Below are 19,773 nucleotides of genomic sequence, written 5' to 3' on the forward strand. Positions count from 1 at the left end.
ATATCAAGGATCCAAGGAACAGAGCTTTGTAAGAAACTTCACATTTGTACTTCCCAGCTGTGTAGGCTTCCCTTTAATTATAAAGGATGCAGTTTGGGAAGTGATCATTCCTGATTTTCCTGTTTTGCACTAGCCCATTTAACACTAGATTAGGCCACAGAGGAGATCCTTCCTTAGCCAGGAGATTATTAGATTTCTTTACTTGGAGAGTTTAATTTCCAAGATGCAGGGGAACTTTCCAGTTTTCTAAAATATTTTTATTTTGTTGTTAGACTGGCTTTTAAACCCCTTTAGAGCAAGGGCAATGATTCTGGTTTTGTCAATGAAAATCATTGTTGGTGCTGGTGTATGGATAGGAATCTGGGAAGATTCTGGGCAGAATACGGGTCGCTCAGCTGTTGTCATTTCTCACTCCTGCTTGCTTGGTGCTGTTACAAGCTGTAAGGAAAAAAAAGTTCTGAGCTCAGCACTCTTAGGAATAGGAGGTTTAGGCTGGGTTGGCTTTCAAGTTTCTTGTTAGAGCTGGTACCAAATCAGGACAAGCTGGGCCTTTGCATCCGCTGCCCGTTCTTTGGAAGCAGTGTGTGTAAGGGAAGATTAACAACTTGTGACAGTTTATGCGAGCTGAAAAGATCAGCTGCCTTTGAAATCCAGTATCTACAGCCTGACCCCAGCACTGGAACTGGTTGCCACCGCTTGTGGTTACACTGTAACACATGCCTCTGTCTGGTAATGAGCTCCTGACAGAAGTAAGCATCCTCTAGTTTTGTGCTGATGTACTAGGGAAACGAACCTGGGTCTCAAGGACTGCGGTCATAGCGCTTCTCAGAGGCAAGCATTTCTCATCGGCGTAGAAATGAGCCTGTTGCAAAAGGCACTCCACTCACCCAAGTGATAAGAAACTGGTTCTCCCATTTCCTACCCAGATTTCGGGCACTATATGAGGAAATGCCTGTCTACCTCACCATCACTGCTTATAGCTCCTGGGTGACAGAAGAGACAGCTGAAAGACATCTACCCCGTCCACAGGAGGCCCTGTGGTGGGTGCTTTCCCTTTCCCACTCACTCTACAGGCACTTGGAAGAGGTGTCCTCAGTGTAAGATTGTGTGGCCAAAGGGTTGTGGCCTTCTAACCTGTTAGGGTTCAACAATCTGGCTTAAAACCAGAACTAAACAGTATAGACAACATAATTTAGAATACATGCAAGTGCTTGAGGTTGGTCTACATGTAATATGCGAGAGCAATAGCCCTTGTGGGGGCAAAACCTTTTTTCCAGAAGTAGGAGCACGCAACAGTCATGGGAAAATGTTCTCTCCTGTGGTGCTGGCAACGTGCCTTTAACCTGCTGAGGTCTGAAAGCAGAGTTTGCTCTCGCTGGCCATTCAGTCTCTACCTGGTGAATTGACACAGATGTGGGATTAAGGGTTCTGAGAAGTCACTCTGCCACAATTGTCCCAGGCAGCTGGTAATCAGGAGGAAAGATTAGCAAATGGCAGCTATGGCTTTTCTAACAAAGCTTGCTAGAGACAAAGGACTTGTGTGCTTTCTATCTGTCTCCTTTTCTCTGGCCTCTCCTTTTATGATTTACACAGCCATTGTTTAGGATCCAAAGGATTCAAAGTAAATAATTTAGAATGAAGTGTTTAAGTCATAGTGTGGAGAAGGCTGATGGGATTAGCATTTGGGACAGTGGTTGCTCTGGATGTGGTGAGTAAACCATAGAGCTGGGTTATTTGTACTGGTGATGCTGGGGGAACATTGAAAGAACCTTTTTGGCAGAGGGGATGGGATAATAAATGGGTTCATCTTTAAAAGTGTAATTGAGTTCCAATACTAATTTTAATCAAGGTTTCTAGGAAGTAGCAAGTATGTATTCGTGGAGAAGATGGTAAGTAAAGATATCCCTGAGTTATTCCTAGTTAGTTTGCTTTGAGCAATGCTTCCTGAGATGGAGACTTCTGTCAGGTATCAGCTTCCTTTTCCTACAGAAAAACACAAAGTACCTGTGGGTTCCGTGAGATATTTGTCAGTAGGCTGAAAAGGACCACAGCCTGTTTGTAATACAGGAGAATAGAGCCTTGCTTGTACGTGATGTATGCAGCTAAGTAGTATTTATGGAGTTCCTGTGTGTTTCAGGATCTCCATGATTTAAGAAGGGATAAAACTACAGCCACAGCTGTCAGCCATTTAAGAGCAAAGGGGGAAGAAAGAGAAATTGTAAAATGCTCAGCTCAGGTGTTTTTGGAAGGACTTCTCACCTTCCAGGTGCTCCAGGAACCTCATGATGAGAACTGAAGCTGATGGGCGACAGGAAAACAGCCCAGCTACTTGAACAGCTGCTACTATGAAGATGGAAATCTGCAAGATTGCCCAGGGAATGGCCTGATTTGCTGCAGTGAAAACATAGGTTGGATGTAGGGTGAAGATCCAATTTAAGGGTAATGAAACATAAGAATAGGCTGCAGACAAATGTGGAATCTCATCAACAGATTTCGAAGAATTACTCTGAGAACGTTCATCAGGGATGGTCTGTATGCCAGGCAAGACCTGGTACAAATACAGGGGATTACAGAAGAAAGTTTCAGAGAACCCACCTTTCTATGAGTCTGGTGTTTGTGAGAAAGGATTTCTACAGAAATCTGTGGACTCTGGATCAGACCCCATATCCCAGAATTCCCTTAAATTTTAAGATTAAGCATGAGCTTAGGAGCATGGCTTAATAGAGGTGTATTAACTAGTTTAATAAGACCTGAAAAGGTAATCATACGGTAAGGCATCTCTGTGTGGAAGGAAAACATAAACTAGTGAGATCCCAATAATCCAATATGAAAATATGCACTACTAGGTTTTTCTAGGGTTTAAGTGTTTTGGGTGCACATTCAGTCACAACCCATTTTACCATAATCCAACTGTTCGTGCTCTTTCCACTGTATTAGAATAGACTGGCCTATTTTTATTACAGTTAGTTTGACAGTTTGCAATGCAGTCTAGTTTAAAAATACAGATATATTAGGAAGCAGAACTGTGTAATGAGTCTCTCTGCTGGTTTCTAGGGCAGTTTGTCTGCAAAGCCTTTCTGTCTGACCTAAAATGTCATGTTTCAAAGCCCTGCTTCATTATCATGGCGCCTGCTAGCTGTAGTTAAGGGTCTGTTAGCAGCCCCATTATAAATCCCTACTTCCAGAAGTTTATAATTCACCAGTAAAAAATTGCTCTAGGCTGAAACTTGGCATATAAAGTCTGAGTGCAGGAACAATTGTGATTTCTCCCTCCTTTATTTTTGCATTTGCTTGTACACACACAACTCATTCAGTAGGTTTTTACTGTCCCCTTTTGGCATTTAAAAAGATTAAATGGCTGGGTTATTAATATTTCAGTAGTGACTACTGTGCTTGGCCAGTAAATTGATTCACAGGGGCTGTTAACCCAGCTCTGATGGATACAAGTCACAAACCTGCTGCAAGGCTTTGTGGAAACAGCCCAGCGTGGATCACAGCAGTAGTTCGTTTAGCTGTTAATTAAAGTGGGCATCAGAGCCAGCCGTGGCTGGATCTGGAAAGCTGCTGTGAGAGCGCTAAGCATGGTGTCCTGATCCAGCACGGGTGGCAGCTGCATGCAGGCAAAGCTAAAGTCGTGTGGCCTCAGATACGGAGGAGCATGAAAAGGCCTGAACTACTCTGTCCTCAGCAGGATTTGATCTTCTCACATGATCCTGTACAAATACGTTGCTGTGAGATCTTCCGAAGGGATGCCCAGCACTATGAGGAGACTTGGCTGAAATTCTCCAAGCTCAACTGTTTCATCTTTGAAACTATGGTTCCATGAAATCAGTTATTTCCTCTTTTTTTTTTTTTTTTTTTTTTTCTGGTTTACAGGAAATTTTAGTATGGAAAAGGTTATTTAAATTTATTACTCATAGAAATTGTAGAAAATTTACTTATTTCAACCTTATGGCAAACATTAAAGTAACTCCTAATTTTATTCAATTTTAGAATATTTTTATAGGCCATATAACATGTTTGTACTGTAAAGTCCTTACAACTAAATGGGGGATAAAAGAAATTTTAAAATATATAATGTAGAATGCAAAAAGTTAAAAATGAGACTTTTACAGGAATGAAATGTTTTGGTTTAAACGATTTTTTTTTTTCCTTCCAGAACTGGTTTTAGACACTTTGTTCTGATCTAGGATTTGATCATAGTTAAATCGTAGTATTTCCTGCAAATCACCAAAAAAGCTTGCTGTGCGCTGTGATTTTTATACTTGGTCCTGTGCACAAGTGTTTGCAAAATCAAGGTCAAGGTGTATATTGCCATTAGCTTATTAAGCAGAGTAATTCAACAGTGAAATGTCTTCATTATTACGGAACTGAGTCACCCTCTGGGCTTTCTAATTTCTTTTCCACTCTTCCACCCATTTATATTTAATTTACAAATGCAGCCTAGGGAAAATCAGTTCTCTTTAGTATCTTTTGTGTATTGGTATGATAGATTGTAAGTGAGGATTGCAAAAGATTTGACCAAGAACTAAGCAGTCTAGAATGGATGAGTGAAATGAGACAGCAGATTACCTCCCCTCCTGCAGGTAATAATTACCTCTATTATTTTTTCTTCTCCTGGATTATAATCCCACCTACGTTCTGTAAACCAAGGGGTTTTCAACTGCCTGTAACTGTGGGGTTTTTTTGTTGTTGGTTGGTTTGTGGGTTTGTGTTTGGTTTTGTTTTTTTTTTTTTTTTGTTTTTGTTTTTTTTGTTGTTGTTGTTTTTGTTGGGTTTTTTTTTTTGGTTGTTTTTTTTTTTTTTTTTTTCCTCCTGAGAAAACTGACTGCACTGGCTAGGTCTGTTTGCTGTTAATTTAGTCTGGAGACACCTGAGCATCTCTACAGTGCCTGCAGGTTCTGTGCCAGCAGCCCCTCTGTTGGACCTGCAGTACCAGTGCCACTCATGCAGGCCAGGCCAGCTTGTGTTGTGAGACCTCAGCCTCATCTGCTGCTTGCACCTTATCTTTAGGAAACGTCCTGCCAGCTGGGGACCACTGTTCTACACAACAAGGTTCAATATGTTTTATTTCGTGCTTTTCTTTTCATACATCTGGAACAATTTTTAATTTTTTCTCTGTATTTGCTTAGCATGGCGCACATATTAAAGACACTCAACAGCTGGTTCTGGTGGGAGAATATCTGGATGCCTGTCAATGTCACATGGGCACATTTTGTAGACCGCGATGGACTTGTCTTTCCAAAACCACATCAGTTATATGCAACAATACCGTATGCTTTTGTATTGCTGATTATCCGATTCTTCAGTGAAAGGTAAGAAACATAAACGCAATTTTATGCTAATGTTAATCCTCATTAATTCTAAAAATATTTGAAACATAAGATATCTTTAGATCAATGTTCCTACATTTTTATAAAGGAGGATTAGTTAGTCGTTTGCTAGAAAGATCTAGTACAGATAATAACAGGTGACAAATTGGGAAATATTTTCACTACTAGGAACATGTGGCTGTGGTCCAATCTAGAAGGGGAAATATTTCTACCTAGCTTTTCTAGAACAGCATTTGGATAATTATCTCATTTTGCTAGAGATACAATTAATACAAAACCATTTGGATTTCCTTTTGCTTTTTCTCCTTTGGTGGAAGGGCAGAGGTATTTGTCCTCCAAACCAAACCTCTCTTTTCATTTGGTCCTCCACCAGAACATTTGTGTGAGGCTGATAGATCCCAGGTGGCAGACTGGAGGGATCTCAAAGTTTCATGTGAATGTTTTATGGAGATCTAGTAATGCTGATTCCTTTTTATGTCACTTTGGCACTGAAAGATGGATTGCTTCTGCAGCTGGAATCTTACGGGACAGGCAGAGGTTGACTCCACAGAAGAAAGCTACAAATATATTAAGATTTGCAATGCTTTGACTTATTTATTTGTGCCTTTTTTGCTTGACTTTCTCTTCTCCCCCCCGCCCCCCCAAAAAAAAAAGTGATTAGTAGGTTTTTATAATTATTTCAGGATAGAATGAGGAAATTTGGAATGTCGTAAGTTGGATAGACTTAAAAAAGATCCAGATAGGATCATTCATTTTAGAGATCAAAAGTAATTTGGATCATATGTTTATAAACATTCACAGTGTCTCCTGGGTGAATGCTTGCCCAACTGTGTCTCATTGTACTGCTGTTGGAAATCGCTCGTGTGAACAATTAGCCCGCACATCTGGCCAGCAGTGAATCTCCCCATGAACGAGCCAAGCTGACCGCTGCTATGAGCAATAAGAGATCAATTGCTGATATCAGCAGGAGTGAGGGGAGCTTTTTCAGAAAAGCCTGCCCAAGTAGAAGAGCAAAGCATTTGGCATGCTCTGCAGCAGTTTGTGTTGGAAAATGGAAGAGAAACAGAAGCCTTTGGTCTCTGGGGGAGATGCTGCGTGCCACAAGCTGGAGGCCACAGACCGACTCCAGTGTCTTGGGCAGAGGTAGCCTGGTGAAGCAATGTGCGAAGTGATGATCTGCCCCTAGAAGAAAGTATCCCAGTAGCAATCTTCCAGCTCACCTGGAGAGAGCATCTTGCTTGTTTCACTCTCCAGTAACTGTTGCTTAGCTCCAATATTCTTCTGAAAAACACAAGTACACAAAAATCAGGATCTTTCCTTTAGTTTTGTACCATTTCATGACCACAAACTTGAGTCCCTGGGCCTGCTTTTTTGCATAACTGTTAATATGCTATGGTTCTCTCTTGGGATTAGCTAGAGGGCACAGTGCGCTATCATATCCTGTGGCAGATTAAATTGCTTTTATTTTATTTTCTTTGTATCCTGGCACGAGAATAGGTAAGGTCTTGTAACTGTGTTGTATTTTTAAAGTTTTTCATGGTATGTCTTTTCAGATATATTGCTATACCTCTAGCAAAAGCCTTAGGTATAAAGAATGTAAGACGTGTGAAGCCGCAGCCTAATCCTGTTTTAGAGAGTTATTTCCGGGAGTGCTCAAAACATCCATCCCAAGTAAGGATTCTCATTCTTTTAAACTACTTTTGGTTTTGGAAAATCCCAAGTCTTACTGTTTCAATCAGTTATGAGCAATGACATCGTGGGATGAGTTCCAGCTGATTGACAGATGACTTAATTTATTTGGGTTTTTGTTGCTGTTCTGCTGACAAGCATCCAAAACAGAAAATATGTTTAAGATGTTCAATTTTCTGGCATACTGTTCTATGTTAAACTGTTAATAATATTTCCAGTGAAGATCAGTGTTCCATCTTTAACTCATTCTGCCTGGAGAAAACATCAGCTGACATCTGTTGTTGGAAAGTGTTATCATATATATTGCAAGCAATAATATTGGAACGCTGGCATGGAAGCCTTTTTATCTGTTATTTTGCTGCATACTTAATCCTGGCTTATGTGAGAAAGAAAAGCAATCTTTCTATTACCTTGCTGTTTGTCTTTAAAATTGAACAAGAAAACAATAATAGCCAATGTTTACCATCTCAAAATATGAGGCAACATGATTGTTGATGGGAAGCAGGTACTTTGCTGTCAACGCAGCCTCAGAAAGTTCACTTTGCCTAACTACAGTTACTGAGCAATTGCAGTGCTCCTGCACCGTGAAAAGAAATATTTGCTTTCTAGTAATGAGGGATATTGATAATTATTGATAAGTGGAACTTCACTTTCTGTCCCTAACTCTGCTATTCTCTTACTGTGTCTTTTGCCTGATATCACCAGAAACAGATGTGGTCAGGAATAGATGTATTTGTGTTTACTTATTAGCTCTTCTCTATCTGAGCAGATATCTCTATCTCTGTTTCATAGCTTTCTTCTGCAGGAGTTCAGTTTGATGATTAATCTGAAAGGACGTACCGCATTTTTATTCTCATCAGTACAAGGGGAAGATTCAGGCTGCCTCCTTTAGGTGTCCAGTGTGCCTGAGAAAGCATGCGGAGGCCTGGCTGGCAGTAAAGGACGTCTATGCTCCATTGTCTGTCAAAACAAAGTTGGTGTTCTTGCGTGGCAAGTAGAGAGCTCTCCAGCCAGCAGGATGGGGCTGAGCAGAGAGGCTGTTGGCTCTCCTACCCTGAGGTGCCTTTGCTCACATACCAGAGCTTTCTCTGCGGGTAGCAGACTAACTGAACTGGACTTACCTTGGTGGAGGCAGCCCTGCTGCCACCCGCTATTTGCATACCAGCCTTGCGGGGAAAGAGCTTCCCCAGGGTTGAGTCCAACGCAAGGTCCTCTCCTGCAGCAGCCCTGGGAGAGGTCAGCCCACGCCTTCCGCACTTGGGGATGGAGGAGAGGGAGGAAGCCTACAGGCTGCTGCATGTGGGGCACTGAGCACCCAGAAATGCAAGAGAAATGCAGAGCCACTTTATCTTCAGAGTACATGTCGCTCTTGAATGGCCAGACACATTTTTAGGCAATTCTCTACTCCTAATTTGGTTTTAGGTGTCAAAAAGCAGTGTGGATTTTTGCTCAGTAAGATTAACTGACTTGCCCCACCCACAGAAATACGTTGGATTTGAGAACAGACCTCAGGTCACCTTAATTCCAGGCCCGCGTCTCACTTGCAAGACTTATTTAAATATAATCTAATAATTAATTATAATTAGGTAAAATATTAGGTACAATAGCCACATGTGTTCATACATGGCACATTGCCCTCCAGCCCAACCTCTTGCTTAGCTAGGAGAAGTTGCATCTTTGAAACTATCAGAAGCCACCAGAAAGACAATGGCACAGTTTGTGGATCTGTACATTCCATGCCTACTTTATTTATATAAATTACTGTAACAAAAATCCAGGATTTCTGTGAATGTCACTCAGAAATTAAACCAGGAAGTGTGCAAGGTAAACCCCCATAGATAGTTAATATTAGTAATATTTTTTTAATGAAGACCTTACAACAGTGGGAAGCTGATCTCTGGACTACAAAACAAATGCAAATGACATTGGAGTACCTCTCATTGCTAACACTATTCCATTTTTTGCAGTCAGAGATTCAAGGCCTCGCCAAAAAGTGCAACTGTACAGTCCGGTTGGTGGAAAAGTGGTTTAGGAGACGGCGAAACCTTGAGATCCCAACAGTGCTTCGGAAATTCCAGGAAGCTTTGTAAGAAAAGACAACGCTTTTGATTATTTTTGATTTTACTGTTTTGAAAAAAGTGATTGAGGTCCTCTGGTAACTTTTCAGGGGGACTTATTTCCAGAAAGCTGGGTCTGTCTGACGAGGGTTTTGGTTTGTGCGTAACAAACAAATGTAAGGGATCTAGTAGCATTTCTCCAAATGGTGTGACTTTAAAAGATCAGGTTAACAGTTTCTCCAGAAAAAAAGCCTCAAAAGTATTTTACCATTTTCTTCATTGTGTAATAATGGACTTATTTGTAGGCTCCTGCTACATAGTGCTTAAGGAAAACATGTAGAGAATAGGAAAGCATTTTTCTGTCTGCTGGTAATCACAGGGGAACAAAAATGCTTACTCAGTCATGTTTATGTATGTACCTGTGGTGTCATTTTGGGATGTTATTATGTGTACAGAAGTCAGTTCAAGAGCAGGAATCATGGCATCCTAACTAAATAATAGGTGTCACAGCCTGAACATGGGGTACTGCACAAAACATGAGCTCAAATATGCTGATGAGAGTGGGCTGTTGAGCATTGAGTGATAATAATGAATTTGTAAAAAGTTTCAAAACCTCCTGGATGTCATTGAAAACTGGAAAAGCATTCAAGAGTCTGATTCTTCACAACTGTGTGAGAACTTCCCCATATCTGAACATTTTACGATTTAACTATTGCAGTTTTATCCAAAATCTCATACAATTTGCAAATCCCTAATTGGGTATGGCTTTACTTACATATCTTGTCACTTCTAGATACTGAAAATACCTATACCAGTCTAAACTGCTTTCCCAAGTGCTATGTATTTGAATTTTGAGTAGCATAGTTACATTGGAAAAAAAAAAAAATCACATGATTATAATATTTAACCTCTTTTAGTGTTGATTAGGTTAAAGAATGAGGGTTAAAAGTACAGCTACTTTTACACAAAGCTCAAAGTGGAGCACTTTATCAAGATTATTTTCAGTGTGAATCAACGTGGTAATGATTTGATGATGCCCTCTGTTGGGCGTAAATCCAGTTGATAGATGTAGATGTGTCACTCTGAAGCCTAACTTGAGCTGAGTAAACTGTCCTGGCAAACCAACATCCGTGATTTCTTTCTGCTATTGCTTTGTGGATCCCCTAACTCTGTTTTACAAGTGGCTATAAGATTTCCTGCTGTTGATAAAAGACCTATCTGCCATGGATGCATGTCTCTAGTAATACACAGCCAAAGACTGAAATGAAAACTTGCTTGGCAGCTCGAGTGAGAATGAAGCAAACAGGTTTCTCTTGTGCAATTTTTTTGAACCTTGCTCTGCTCTTTGTCAGTGAGTTTAATTGGATATAATTCTCAAAGCAACAAACGAAGAACAGAGTTATTTCACATTAATAGTTAGTGTTATGAGCGTTATGAAATTTTTGAAAGCCTGCAATCTTCAGGATCATTTTTCTGAATCACAAGGAAAATCTGATGAGCCGTATCTAAACCATACTTAAGCTATTAATGCTCCCGGTTAAGCAATACTGGGGGTTGGAAAGCCCTTTGCGTGAAAACTTCCCTGCCTTAAAAGATTTACTAGCCTTTGACTTCACCTACTGATTTTTTTGTTGTTGTTGTTGTTAGATTCAACTGAAGAGAAAAGATTCCTAAAGTTAAATAAGAAAATTCTTCTGCATAGCTGTTGCTTAGTCCTCTCCCTGGTGGCCTTGTTCAGAGCTTAAAGGCACTTGTTTGGGTAAAACTTGGTGAATTTGGATGAGTTTTACTTTAGGTTTTATTCACCAAATTCATGAAGAAGCTTGGCTAAATGCAAAATGAGGTAGTGCTCTGGCAGTCTTGCCTGTATAATGAGTTCATCTGAAGCACGGAGTGTTTATTGTACACGCAGGGCTGGGGACTAATGGCACGGTCTTGTTAGGTGCTCTATGCTTTGGATCTGATTCAGAAAACCAATTACACTTTATAATCAACACAGAACCAGTCCCACTATATCCACTGGACTTCTCGTACCTCCCTTGCTTGGAATAGGAGACACGAGGGCAGAGCCAGCCCCTGTGTAAAAAAAGTCTCCCCCGTGCCATGGTGGTGTTTTTCACAGCATCTTTGTTAACTCTGACCCAAGCATTACTTGTGGGTTCCACTCCCTCCGTCCATTTGCTGTCCTAATTTCCACCACGTACCTTTTGAATTTTTCTGTTTGTGCAGTGGATGTTCTGAAGTGTTATTTACAAATCACCTGAGTGAAGATGCTTTAAAGGGGAAAAGCAAAATGATTGTTTATTACCAGTGTATCAAGTGGTAATTTTATAATTGTTTTCTTGACTTCTTCTGCAGGTGTGAGACATATTATCTTGTTTAGCCTCTGCTATTCCATATACTCATCTCTTGTTTGTTTGTTTTTCTTGTAAAATGCTGACTCAGTCTTTTAAACATCTCATTCTTTCACTTGGGATATCAGCCTCCAGGTAATGTAGGGCTCAAAAGGAGGGACGGCTTTTACCGGACAGGTTCTCATCATCTTCTGTCATATGGCCCTTCATTAATGTCTGCCAAAGATGACAATCCTATTTTTATACACCTCTCAATTCATTAGTACAGTGTTCTTGAGGCGCTCTCCTCTTTTTTTAGCAAACTTAGGTTTTCTGGGAGGCTGTTTGCTGCTCTCCTCTGGGATGCCTGTTGTTCTGTAAAATATTCTCACCAGGTCTGGGGCCATGTGCTTCTCTCTGTAATCACGACCTTTCTCAGCGTGTGAAGTCCTGTAGTGTTTTCCTACTGATCTTGAAGAGCTGCTCTGGGAAAGGTGAGGCTTGCTCCTGCCAAGGAGAAGAGTGGAAAGGAAGACGTTTTCCATCACCTGTAGAGGTGGGAGTGGGAATGCTCGGGCTGAGTCTCCAGCCACACCCAATCCCAGGGACAATACCTCCCACGCAGGCTGGAGAGTCATTACCACGCTGATTGCTGGCTCCAAATCACAGCATCCTGCTCCGGCATATATAAGCAACAACAAACACAGTTTCGGTTTGCTGAGATACACAAGAACTTTTTTCCTCTTCACTGACTTACCAGATCGGTGGTGGAAACCTGAAAGTTTTATCTGCCTTGCTGGATATCCATTTAAACCACAAAAAGCTTCGATCGGGCTAAATGCTGGCAATCCTGGTCGAAGATTGAGGTTTATAGTTAATTCAGACCTCTGTAGTAAGACATAAACTAATCCAGTAGTTGTTGAAGTTTCATAGGGCTCCCCTGTTTTCAGCAGTGTTGAGAGATCAAAATAAATTAATGCAGCAATTCAAACAAATCACTGTTGGTGCTCACGGCATTCGCAGTGTTTGATCAGACTGGAAAGTATGTGCCCTGTGGCTGAAAGACCTTCTGGAGTCAGGAACTGAGAGATGTTCTCAGTCCAGGGTGAATATTCTTGAGGGATTGATACAGCAGGAAACATTGGTGTTATCAGACATTAAATTTTGGGAATTTATTACATTTACTGTGACCGTTCTCTTGATCAGCTCATGCCTGGCTGGAAAATTACTGCTGTAATCACAATCAAGATGCCTGTATTGTGATAATGTAAAATAATTTACTACTTCAACAATTAGTCAAAGCTTAAGTATTTAAATATTAATAATTCAGATATGGTTAATATATGACAATCATGAATATAAAGTGTGAGGGCACTTTTATGTGAAGATTGTCTGTGATGTGCAATGATTTGCATGAATTCTGGCTCAGGATGATGCCTATAAAAATATAATGCTTTGTTCTTATCTTTTAATTTTGCAGCTGGCGATTTTCATTCTATCTTACATCCTCCGTTGTTGGATTTATATTTCTATATGATGTAAGTTGATATTTTGAAGGATTGATACTCCCTATTTTTAACAAAATAAGGACTGATTTCTAGATCTTTTTGAAGTCCATTGAAAGACTTGCTGGCTTCAGTGGCTCTTTGGGTCCCGATCTCTATATGTACGTAATCTAGCTGATAGGCTGCAGTATGCAGTTAATTTTTAAATTCTCTTTTGAACTTCTATGATAAAAATGCTGATTACTCATAAATTACTTTAAGGAAAATTTTAAGAAGTCAGACGGATGGTTTTACAACATGCCTTATTAACACCTACAAACGCATCACAAAGCCGTGCGTTCCTTCAGGGAGGCCGTAAAGCTTTTCTGGCAGCGCTTTTGGGGGTCACAACAACGGTGTATTTCACAGCTATTTATTGAGGTGTTGCTGCTGAGTCAGAAGTTGAGAATAACGGAGAAAGAGCTGCTTGTAACTACGTGAGCACTGCCTAGGGTGTCATTAATGCTTCTCCTGAGCAGCAGAACAGTTCTCAGTTTGTCTACGTTCATCTGGCTCTTCTCCCCAAACACTGTTTATCGTCATGAACCAGTGATGCGTGTGGCTGGTAAACACAGCAAAATCTAATCACTGTGGCAACATATCTTGAGTAATTGCAGTAATAAAACACACACCCACTTCTTTGGATGATGAAATTATGAACTGGAACGTTTCAGGTGTCCTGAAAAGAAGCCAGAAAGCTGGGACCAATATAGTACATCTGAGATGTAAGATCCCTTTAGAAATTGGTGGGGAACAGTTATCAAGGCTATAGCATCTCAGCCTGCTCCACTTAGAGAAATTTGAAGTACTGAAGATTTTGAGTTAAGATGACTTATTGTTGCTCAGCTGATCAGTCTCTGAATGATCTGTCTTCCCCAGAAACCCTGGTTTTACGACATATGGCAGACGTGGGTTGGCTACCCGTTTCAGGTAAGATTTTTGGTGTTGGGCCACTGGCCTCAAGGCATTCCCAGTATTTCCCCATGGGAAGGGCTAATTGGCAGAAGCGCTTTTCCCTCCCAATGGGCACCACCTAGAGAGGTGCGGCACCAAAGCCTTTTCCCCTGCTTTGGTACCTCCTGCTGACTGCTGCAGGACTTCTCTGTGATCTGCCTGTGCTGCAGCTCAGCCCTCCAGCCAGGCCGCTCTTATCTCCACCCACCCCAGGTTACCAGCTGCGCACAGGAGATGCTGTCTGTGCTACGAGTTTCAGGCATAATGAGTCCCTGCTCCGGGGATCCCTACTCAATACTCTGGTTGTTCCCAAGGGTCATGAGGCTCTCGTTTCTTCCTAAAATATTTTACTAACAGTCTCATAACAGATGACTTCAAGCAAACTGCCTTTTTGCCTGTCTGTCGGAGGTTCTTATGTGCTCGCTAGTCCTCTTTTTAGAAATCTGTGGCCTATCCCACTGTCTCCGTATTTCTGTCCACCTCAGGGGCCAAAAATAAAAAGAATCTTGCCTCCCAGCTTCTCTTTCTTGTAGGACCTGATAACCAAACCTGCTTCCTGCCACCTGGGAAATGTATTGAACCAAGGGAGCAGCCAAGCTCAGCGTTTAGCCCGTAGCAGATGCATAGGATTTTATCATAAATAGCTGACGTTTTAGTCATGTGATGTGTGAACATTTAAAAAGTTAATTGTTCACCAAAACGGAGGGCTTCGTTTACTTGCAGTTGTTTGTAATTAAATACATAAGCACTCTGCATGTTGTTCTCTGACAAAAATGCAGAAAAAAGCATGGTAAAATTCAGAGGTGGGGGAGGAACCGCAGAAACCGAGAGTTTGGTCTGAGTAAAGGTTAAAATATTTGGCTCCCAGAACATCCTTCTTAATGAAGCCCAGAGCAGGGATTTAGTTTAGTTTAATTTTTAAAGCAAGACTCAGCAGAGGAGCAAAAGAAGTGAGGAAAGGAAAAAAGCAGTAATTTCACTTGGCATTCACTTTTTGCTGTTCTCAGAGTTAACTATGTTTTTTTTCGTTACAGACTCTGCTGCCATCCCAGTATTGGTACTACATGGCTGAGATTGGTTTTTACTGGTCTCTGGTATTTACGCTTGGGATTGACAACAAAAGGAAGGCAAGTGGTCATCCTTTTTTTTTGTAGCCAGAACCTCCATTTCTGTGAGGGCGGAAAAAGTGTTTGTAAGGAAGAGCACTGTCCTGAGACTGGGTTTGGTGCAGCCACATGAGGGCAGCATCAGTCTGTCCCTGGCACGCCTGCACACGTCCGGGCTGCCAGGGCATCTCTCTGTGTGTGCAAGGTCTTGTCACTCCATCCCCACGGAGACCTTCAGGGGCTGTACTTGCTTGGCTCCACTTTTTTTTTCTTTTCTCCTTCCCAGGATTTTTTCGCTCACGTCGTTCATCACTTGGCAGCCATTGGGTTGATGAGTGGCTCTTGGTGTGCCAATTACGTGCGCCTTGGAACGCTGGTGATGTTTGTGCACGATACTGCAGATTTCTGGCTCGAGGTAACCCTGACCTCCATGTTTGGGGTTTGTTTTGTTTTTTTTTTTTTGTTTTGTGGGGTTTTTTGGGGGTTTTTTTGTTGTTGTTGTTGTTGCCCAGGTTATGTTCAGTGACATTTTAATCCTTTTGCCACAAGTTTCATATGATCCCTTCCTATCCCCACAGAGACACAGCTTCACAGATTAATGAACTGTAGGATAAAAAAGAGAGAGTTTAAGTTGCTACTCTGTTACAGAGTCCATTAGGAGAAAAGAGCAGAAGAGAAGTTCTTCAATGCAGAACGAGAACTAGAAATACAACTGCCTCCCTGGATTATTTCTATTTCACTGTTAAAATTAGACAAAGTTGGCTAGCCTGTAAACGGCTTGTCATTATACCAATTCTCAAGCAGGTTTATCAGCCAAAATTTTGGCTAATTCTCCAAACTGGCTTCATTTTGTCAGCATTCATACCCCTATGTGGGGTTTATCTACACTAAACACTTCTGGCTGGAGACACTCAAGCTGTCCCTGAACAACATATCACAGGTATCTATTGGCAGAAGAAAAGTCTCTTCCCCTGGACTGAAGGGGAAGTCCCTTCCCTGAGCTAAATATGAATGTTTAAGATTAGAAGTGTCCTATTCTGCACACAGCACTGTGGTAACACAGACTTTGCTGCTGGTTTTCTTGGAAATGCACACTGCTTCCTTCAGTAGAGGTATCCTGGTTTTATAGCATCAAGGTTGAGAGCTTGGTTGGATCGCCTCTTCTGGTGGCAGTGCTGGTGTAAGCAGCCCTGGTAGGCTGTTGTCTGCCACTGTTCATTTCTGCTCCTGATACTCTCTCCATTGTGCTGGAACAACTAATTGTGGGGTCGTGCCGCTGGGCCTGGTCCAGAATAAACGCGTACATACAGGTTTTTGCTGGGTGACTTTTGACCCTGAACTGTTTTGTGGTCCAGTTATCTGCGTGGCCTTGCAAACAGTTGAACTGACAACTGGTAGGACAGCATTTAGATGGAAACTGAAGTTGGGCACTAGAATAATTTAATTCAGCCCTGCCACTCAAAAAAAAAAAAAAAAAAAAAGTTCATTGAACTGCTGTTTAAAACTTGGGCTTGGCACCTGAAGCTTTGTCACACTTGAGAGCAGCGGTTTCATTCAACAGTGCCCAGGGTGATTCCCAAATGAAACAGAGTTGTACAGTTCAGCTAACAGTAACTGTAAGATTCTCATCAGAGAGCCATTCTTTAGGCCTTTGATGCAGAGTCCTTCCCTTTAGGATGAAAGGAGAAATATAAGCAAAGAATCTGTTTTGATACTGCTTTATTGGGTATCAGTAAAATGATTGCTTTACGTGTCAAACAGGGAGGACATTTTCTTCCTGCTTAGGTGGAAGATGAGTCTTCTTTCTTCTTTCTTTCTTTTTTTTTTTTTTTTTTTTTTTGTGAAAATGCAGGAAGGAACTTATTACAAATATTCTCTGAAATATGTTTGATGGTTTTTATTCAATGCAGGCAGCCAAAATGTTTAATTACGCTCGCTGGGAAAAAACTTGCAATATGCTTTTTATCATGTTTTCAATCGCATTCTTCATCACAAGAATCATCCTGTTCCCCTTCTGGTAAGCAGTATTTAATGTAGTCACAGGCTTCTATTTCCTTCCCATTTCCATTGAGAGGTTAGGATTGGTTGTGAGGGGCAAGGAAAGGAATGGATTGTACTTCCAAGAGCAGAAGCAGAACTTTCATTATTGTTAACTACTAACGGCCAGTGAGAAGAGTTGACAAAAACTGTCATTTCCTTTAAAAATTTAATTTAAGTAAAAATAGTTTTTAAATTAGCGTCTTGAAAAATATGCTAACCTAAATAAAGACTTCTAGGTATTACTTAACTTATTTTCATAAATTGCAGTTAAATGCTATGAGCTCCTGCATTTTCAAGGGGATTGAGCTACTTAACTAGGAGAAATCATTTTCCCTTTTGTCCCATTCCTCCTGCTGTAGCTGCAAAGTCAGAGGGTAATTCCTATATGATTGTCGTTAATTTTTTATACAGCCTTGTTGTTGCTACCTAGTGCTTGGGTAGTGCCTCACCTCACCTACTTACGTGAGCAGCACGCAGAAAAGTTACGGTGAACCAATTAATTTATGAAGTCAACGCAAATAGATCATAACTCGCTAAATGCTCACATGAATTTGGAGTGCTATGATTTAATCTTCTTTGGAGTATCCCCACAGGTGCTTAGCGTGCTTAATGCTTAACATGTTTAGCTTTTAAAAAGTGTTTAATGTGTTTCACATTCATGGTTTCATTGACTTGTTCTAGTTTGCCTTCATGCCCCTCCCTGCATGTGGACAAACCCTTAGAGACTCAAACTGGTTAAATTAATAATTCTGAACATTGATCAACACAAGGATTTAATTTCCTGTAGTATTTTCTTTCAGAAATGCTGATGTCTTTTACTTTATTGTTACTTTTTGGTTAACTGTACAAGTGATCTCCAATCATTTTGCTTCACTGAACTTCTTGGTCTTGAATTCTTGAGCTTGGAAGCAAAATATGATGAGATTAAAGGGACTCAAAAAATCACAAATAATATAGAAGTAGTGAAGTCTAAAGATGGACGAAACATAGGTAAATTAACAAAAAGCCCTGTTGCAAAGCCTGTAGGATTTTCTCTGGAGTGTGGATTTCAGATGAGAAAGAATTTGCATTAAAAAATGGCATAGACAAGCACTGATTCACACAGTATCTAGACTACACAGAGCCCATGATATTAAAAAAAATGGGATTTTTTTTCTAGACTTGTTTAGAATGTATTCATGCAAGACTCAAATTTCTCATCTTCTGAAGTCTGTATTTCAATAGAGATGCATAATCTAGTTAAGACATGGCTTGTTAATTAATCTGTCATCTTTGTAGAGCTTTTTAATATTTTGAGGAAATAATTAATCAGTTTGGAACATGAAATTAGCAGTAGTTGTAAATAGTATACAGAAGAAATCTTGCACCATAACAGTGACCTTTATTTTTTAGGATTCTTCGTGCCACATTGTATCAGCCTACATACTACTCCACGACTCCTGTCATAGCGTATTTTTTATTCAATGGGCAGCTGTTGATCCTTCAAGGCTTGCATTTATATTGGGGTTACTTAATCTTCAAGATTTTGAAAAGGTTCATTTTCTTAAAGGTAAGCAATTTTCTTCCTGCAGAAAGATGTGTGAAGCATCAAACAGATGCTAATACCTCCAATCGATTTGTTCGGAGTTTCTTATTGTTTGCCTGAACTTTCATGTCAGCATTTTTGATAGGGATCTACAAAGTATAGAGCTGTTCAGATGTGCTTTCTACCTCTAATGGTCACGCCTAAGGTCATAGATCAGAGTATCAAAACTTCAGCTACAACCCTTTTTGCCTGTATCCGATGTTTTGTTCTGATAGTAAATGAGAAATGAGCTCTCCCAAAAACTGAAGCCCTAAGATGGTGCAGAACTCTTTAGAAATTCCTGTGTTCTGAGTGAAAGCAATATTTTCTCTCTGGACTTTGTACAAACGTACCAAAAAAAAAAGGAGAAGTGAGTGATGAGATTTTTAAATACTGCAGAAAATTTGTAGTCAAGGTTCTTCAGGTTTGTCTAAATTTGAGGTCAAGTTATACTTGAAGACTGGTTTTGGATTAAGAGAACCATATGAAGCTGGCCTGCTGTTGTATTATGACACAATGAAATATTGTCATATTCAACTGGAGTAGAGAAACAGTGCAAGTCTGGTGCTGCCATAATCTGCTTTTAACTTGTAGAGAAAGCTTGTGTGGGAAAAAGCTATAAAGAAAACTTTGCTCCCATTTAGGTCTTGTTTGATTGCCTGGAGTATAACATTTTCAAAAGGTCTCTTGTCATGAAGTGTACAGTCTAGATGAGACATTGTCCTGGTTTTTAGCTGGGATGGAGCTAATGCTTTAGCAAAAAGCATTTAGAAAAGAACTGTGGAGAATGTCTTTTAAGATTTGACATAAGCATTGACAGGTGCATTTTGCTGGTTAAGTTGTGTTATTGAAAAGTGGTATTTCTTTTGAGGATCAAGATGCAAAAACTTAATTGAGCTGACTCTGTGCTTTTTTCTGAAGGAGTTATGCTGTAAAGCGTCTTAAGGAAACAGAAATACTCCTTTCTACCTGTATTTAATTGTTGTTTGATAACAGAAACCATCCTATAATTACTTGATTATTGGATTCCGTCAAATCTTATGCCCATAGACAGCTGGATATCATAGGGAGACCCATGTCTTCCCTAGAAGAAAGCTGCAGTTACAAACTCAACCCTTGTTCAACAACAAGCAGCTGAATGCAAGGGACAAAT

At 40.5% G+C, this 19,773-nt stretch overlaps 1 protein-coding gene across 1 annotated transcript in view; it reads left to right on the forward strand.

The window, feature by feature from the left end:
• The window catches only part of CERS3 (ceramide synthase 3), a 39,306-nt gene that overhangs the window by 5,567 nt on the left and 13,966 nt on the right, over positions 1–19,773 (forward strand). Inside the window, exons 2-10 of the mRNA XM_086757330.1 lie at positions 5,133–5,315; positions 6,887–7,004; positions 8,990–9,108; positions 12,893–12,950; positions 13,836–13,886; positions 14,945–15,037; positions 15,303–15,431; positions 16,927–17,033; positions 18,449–18,605. Coding sequence (XP_086613456.1) covers positions 5,134–5,315; positions 6,887–7,004; positions 8,990–9,108; positions 12,893–12,950; positions 13,836–13,886; positions 14,945–15,037; positions 15,303–15,431; positions 16,927–17,033; positions 18,449–18,605 — 1,014 coding nt within the window. The 5' untranslated portion in view covers position 5,133. The remainder of the gene's footprint in view (positions 1–5,132; positions 5,316–6,886; positions 7,005–8,989; positions 9,109–12,892; positions 12,951–13,835; positions 13,887–14,944; positions 15,038–15,302; positions 15,432–16,926; positions 17,034–18,448; positions 18,606–19,773) is intronic.

This window comes from Chlamydotis macqueenii, chromosome 12 (assembly GCF_036417535.1).
Source record: "Chlamydotis macqueenii isolate bChlMac1 chromosome 12, bChlMac1.mat, whole genome shotgun sequence".
Lineage (NCBI taxonomy): Eukaryota > Metazoa > Chordata > Aves > Otidiformes > Otididae > Chlamydotis > Chlamydotis macqueenii.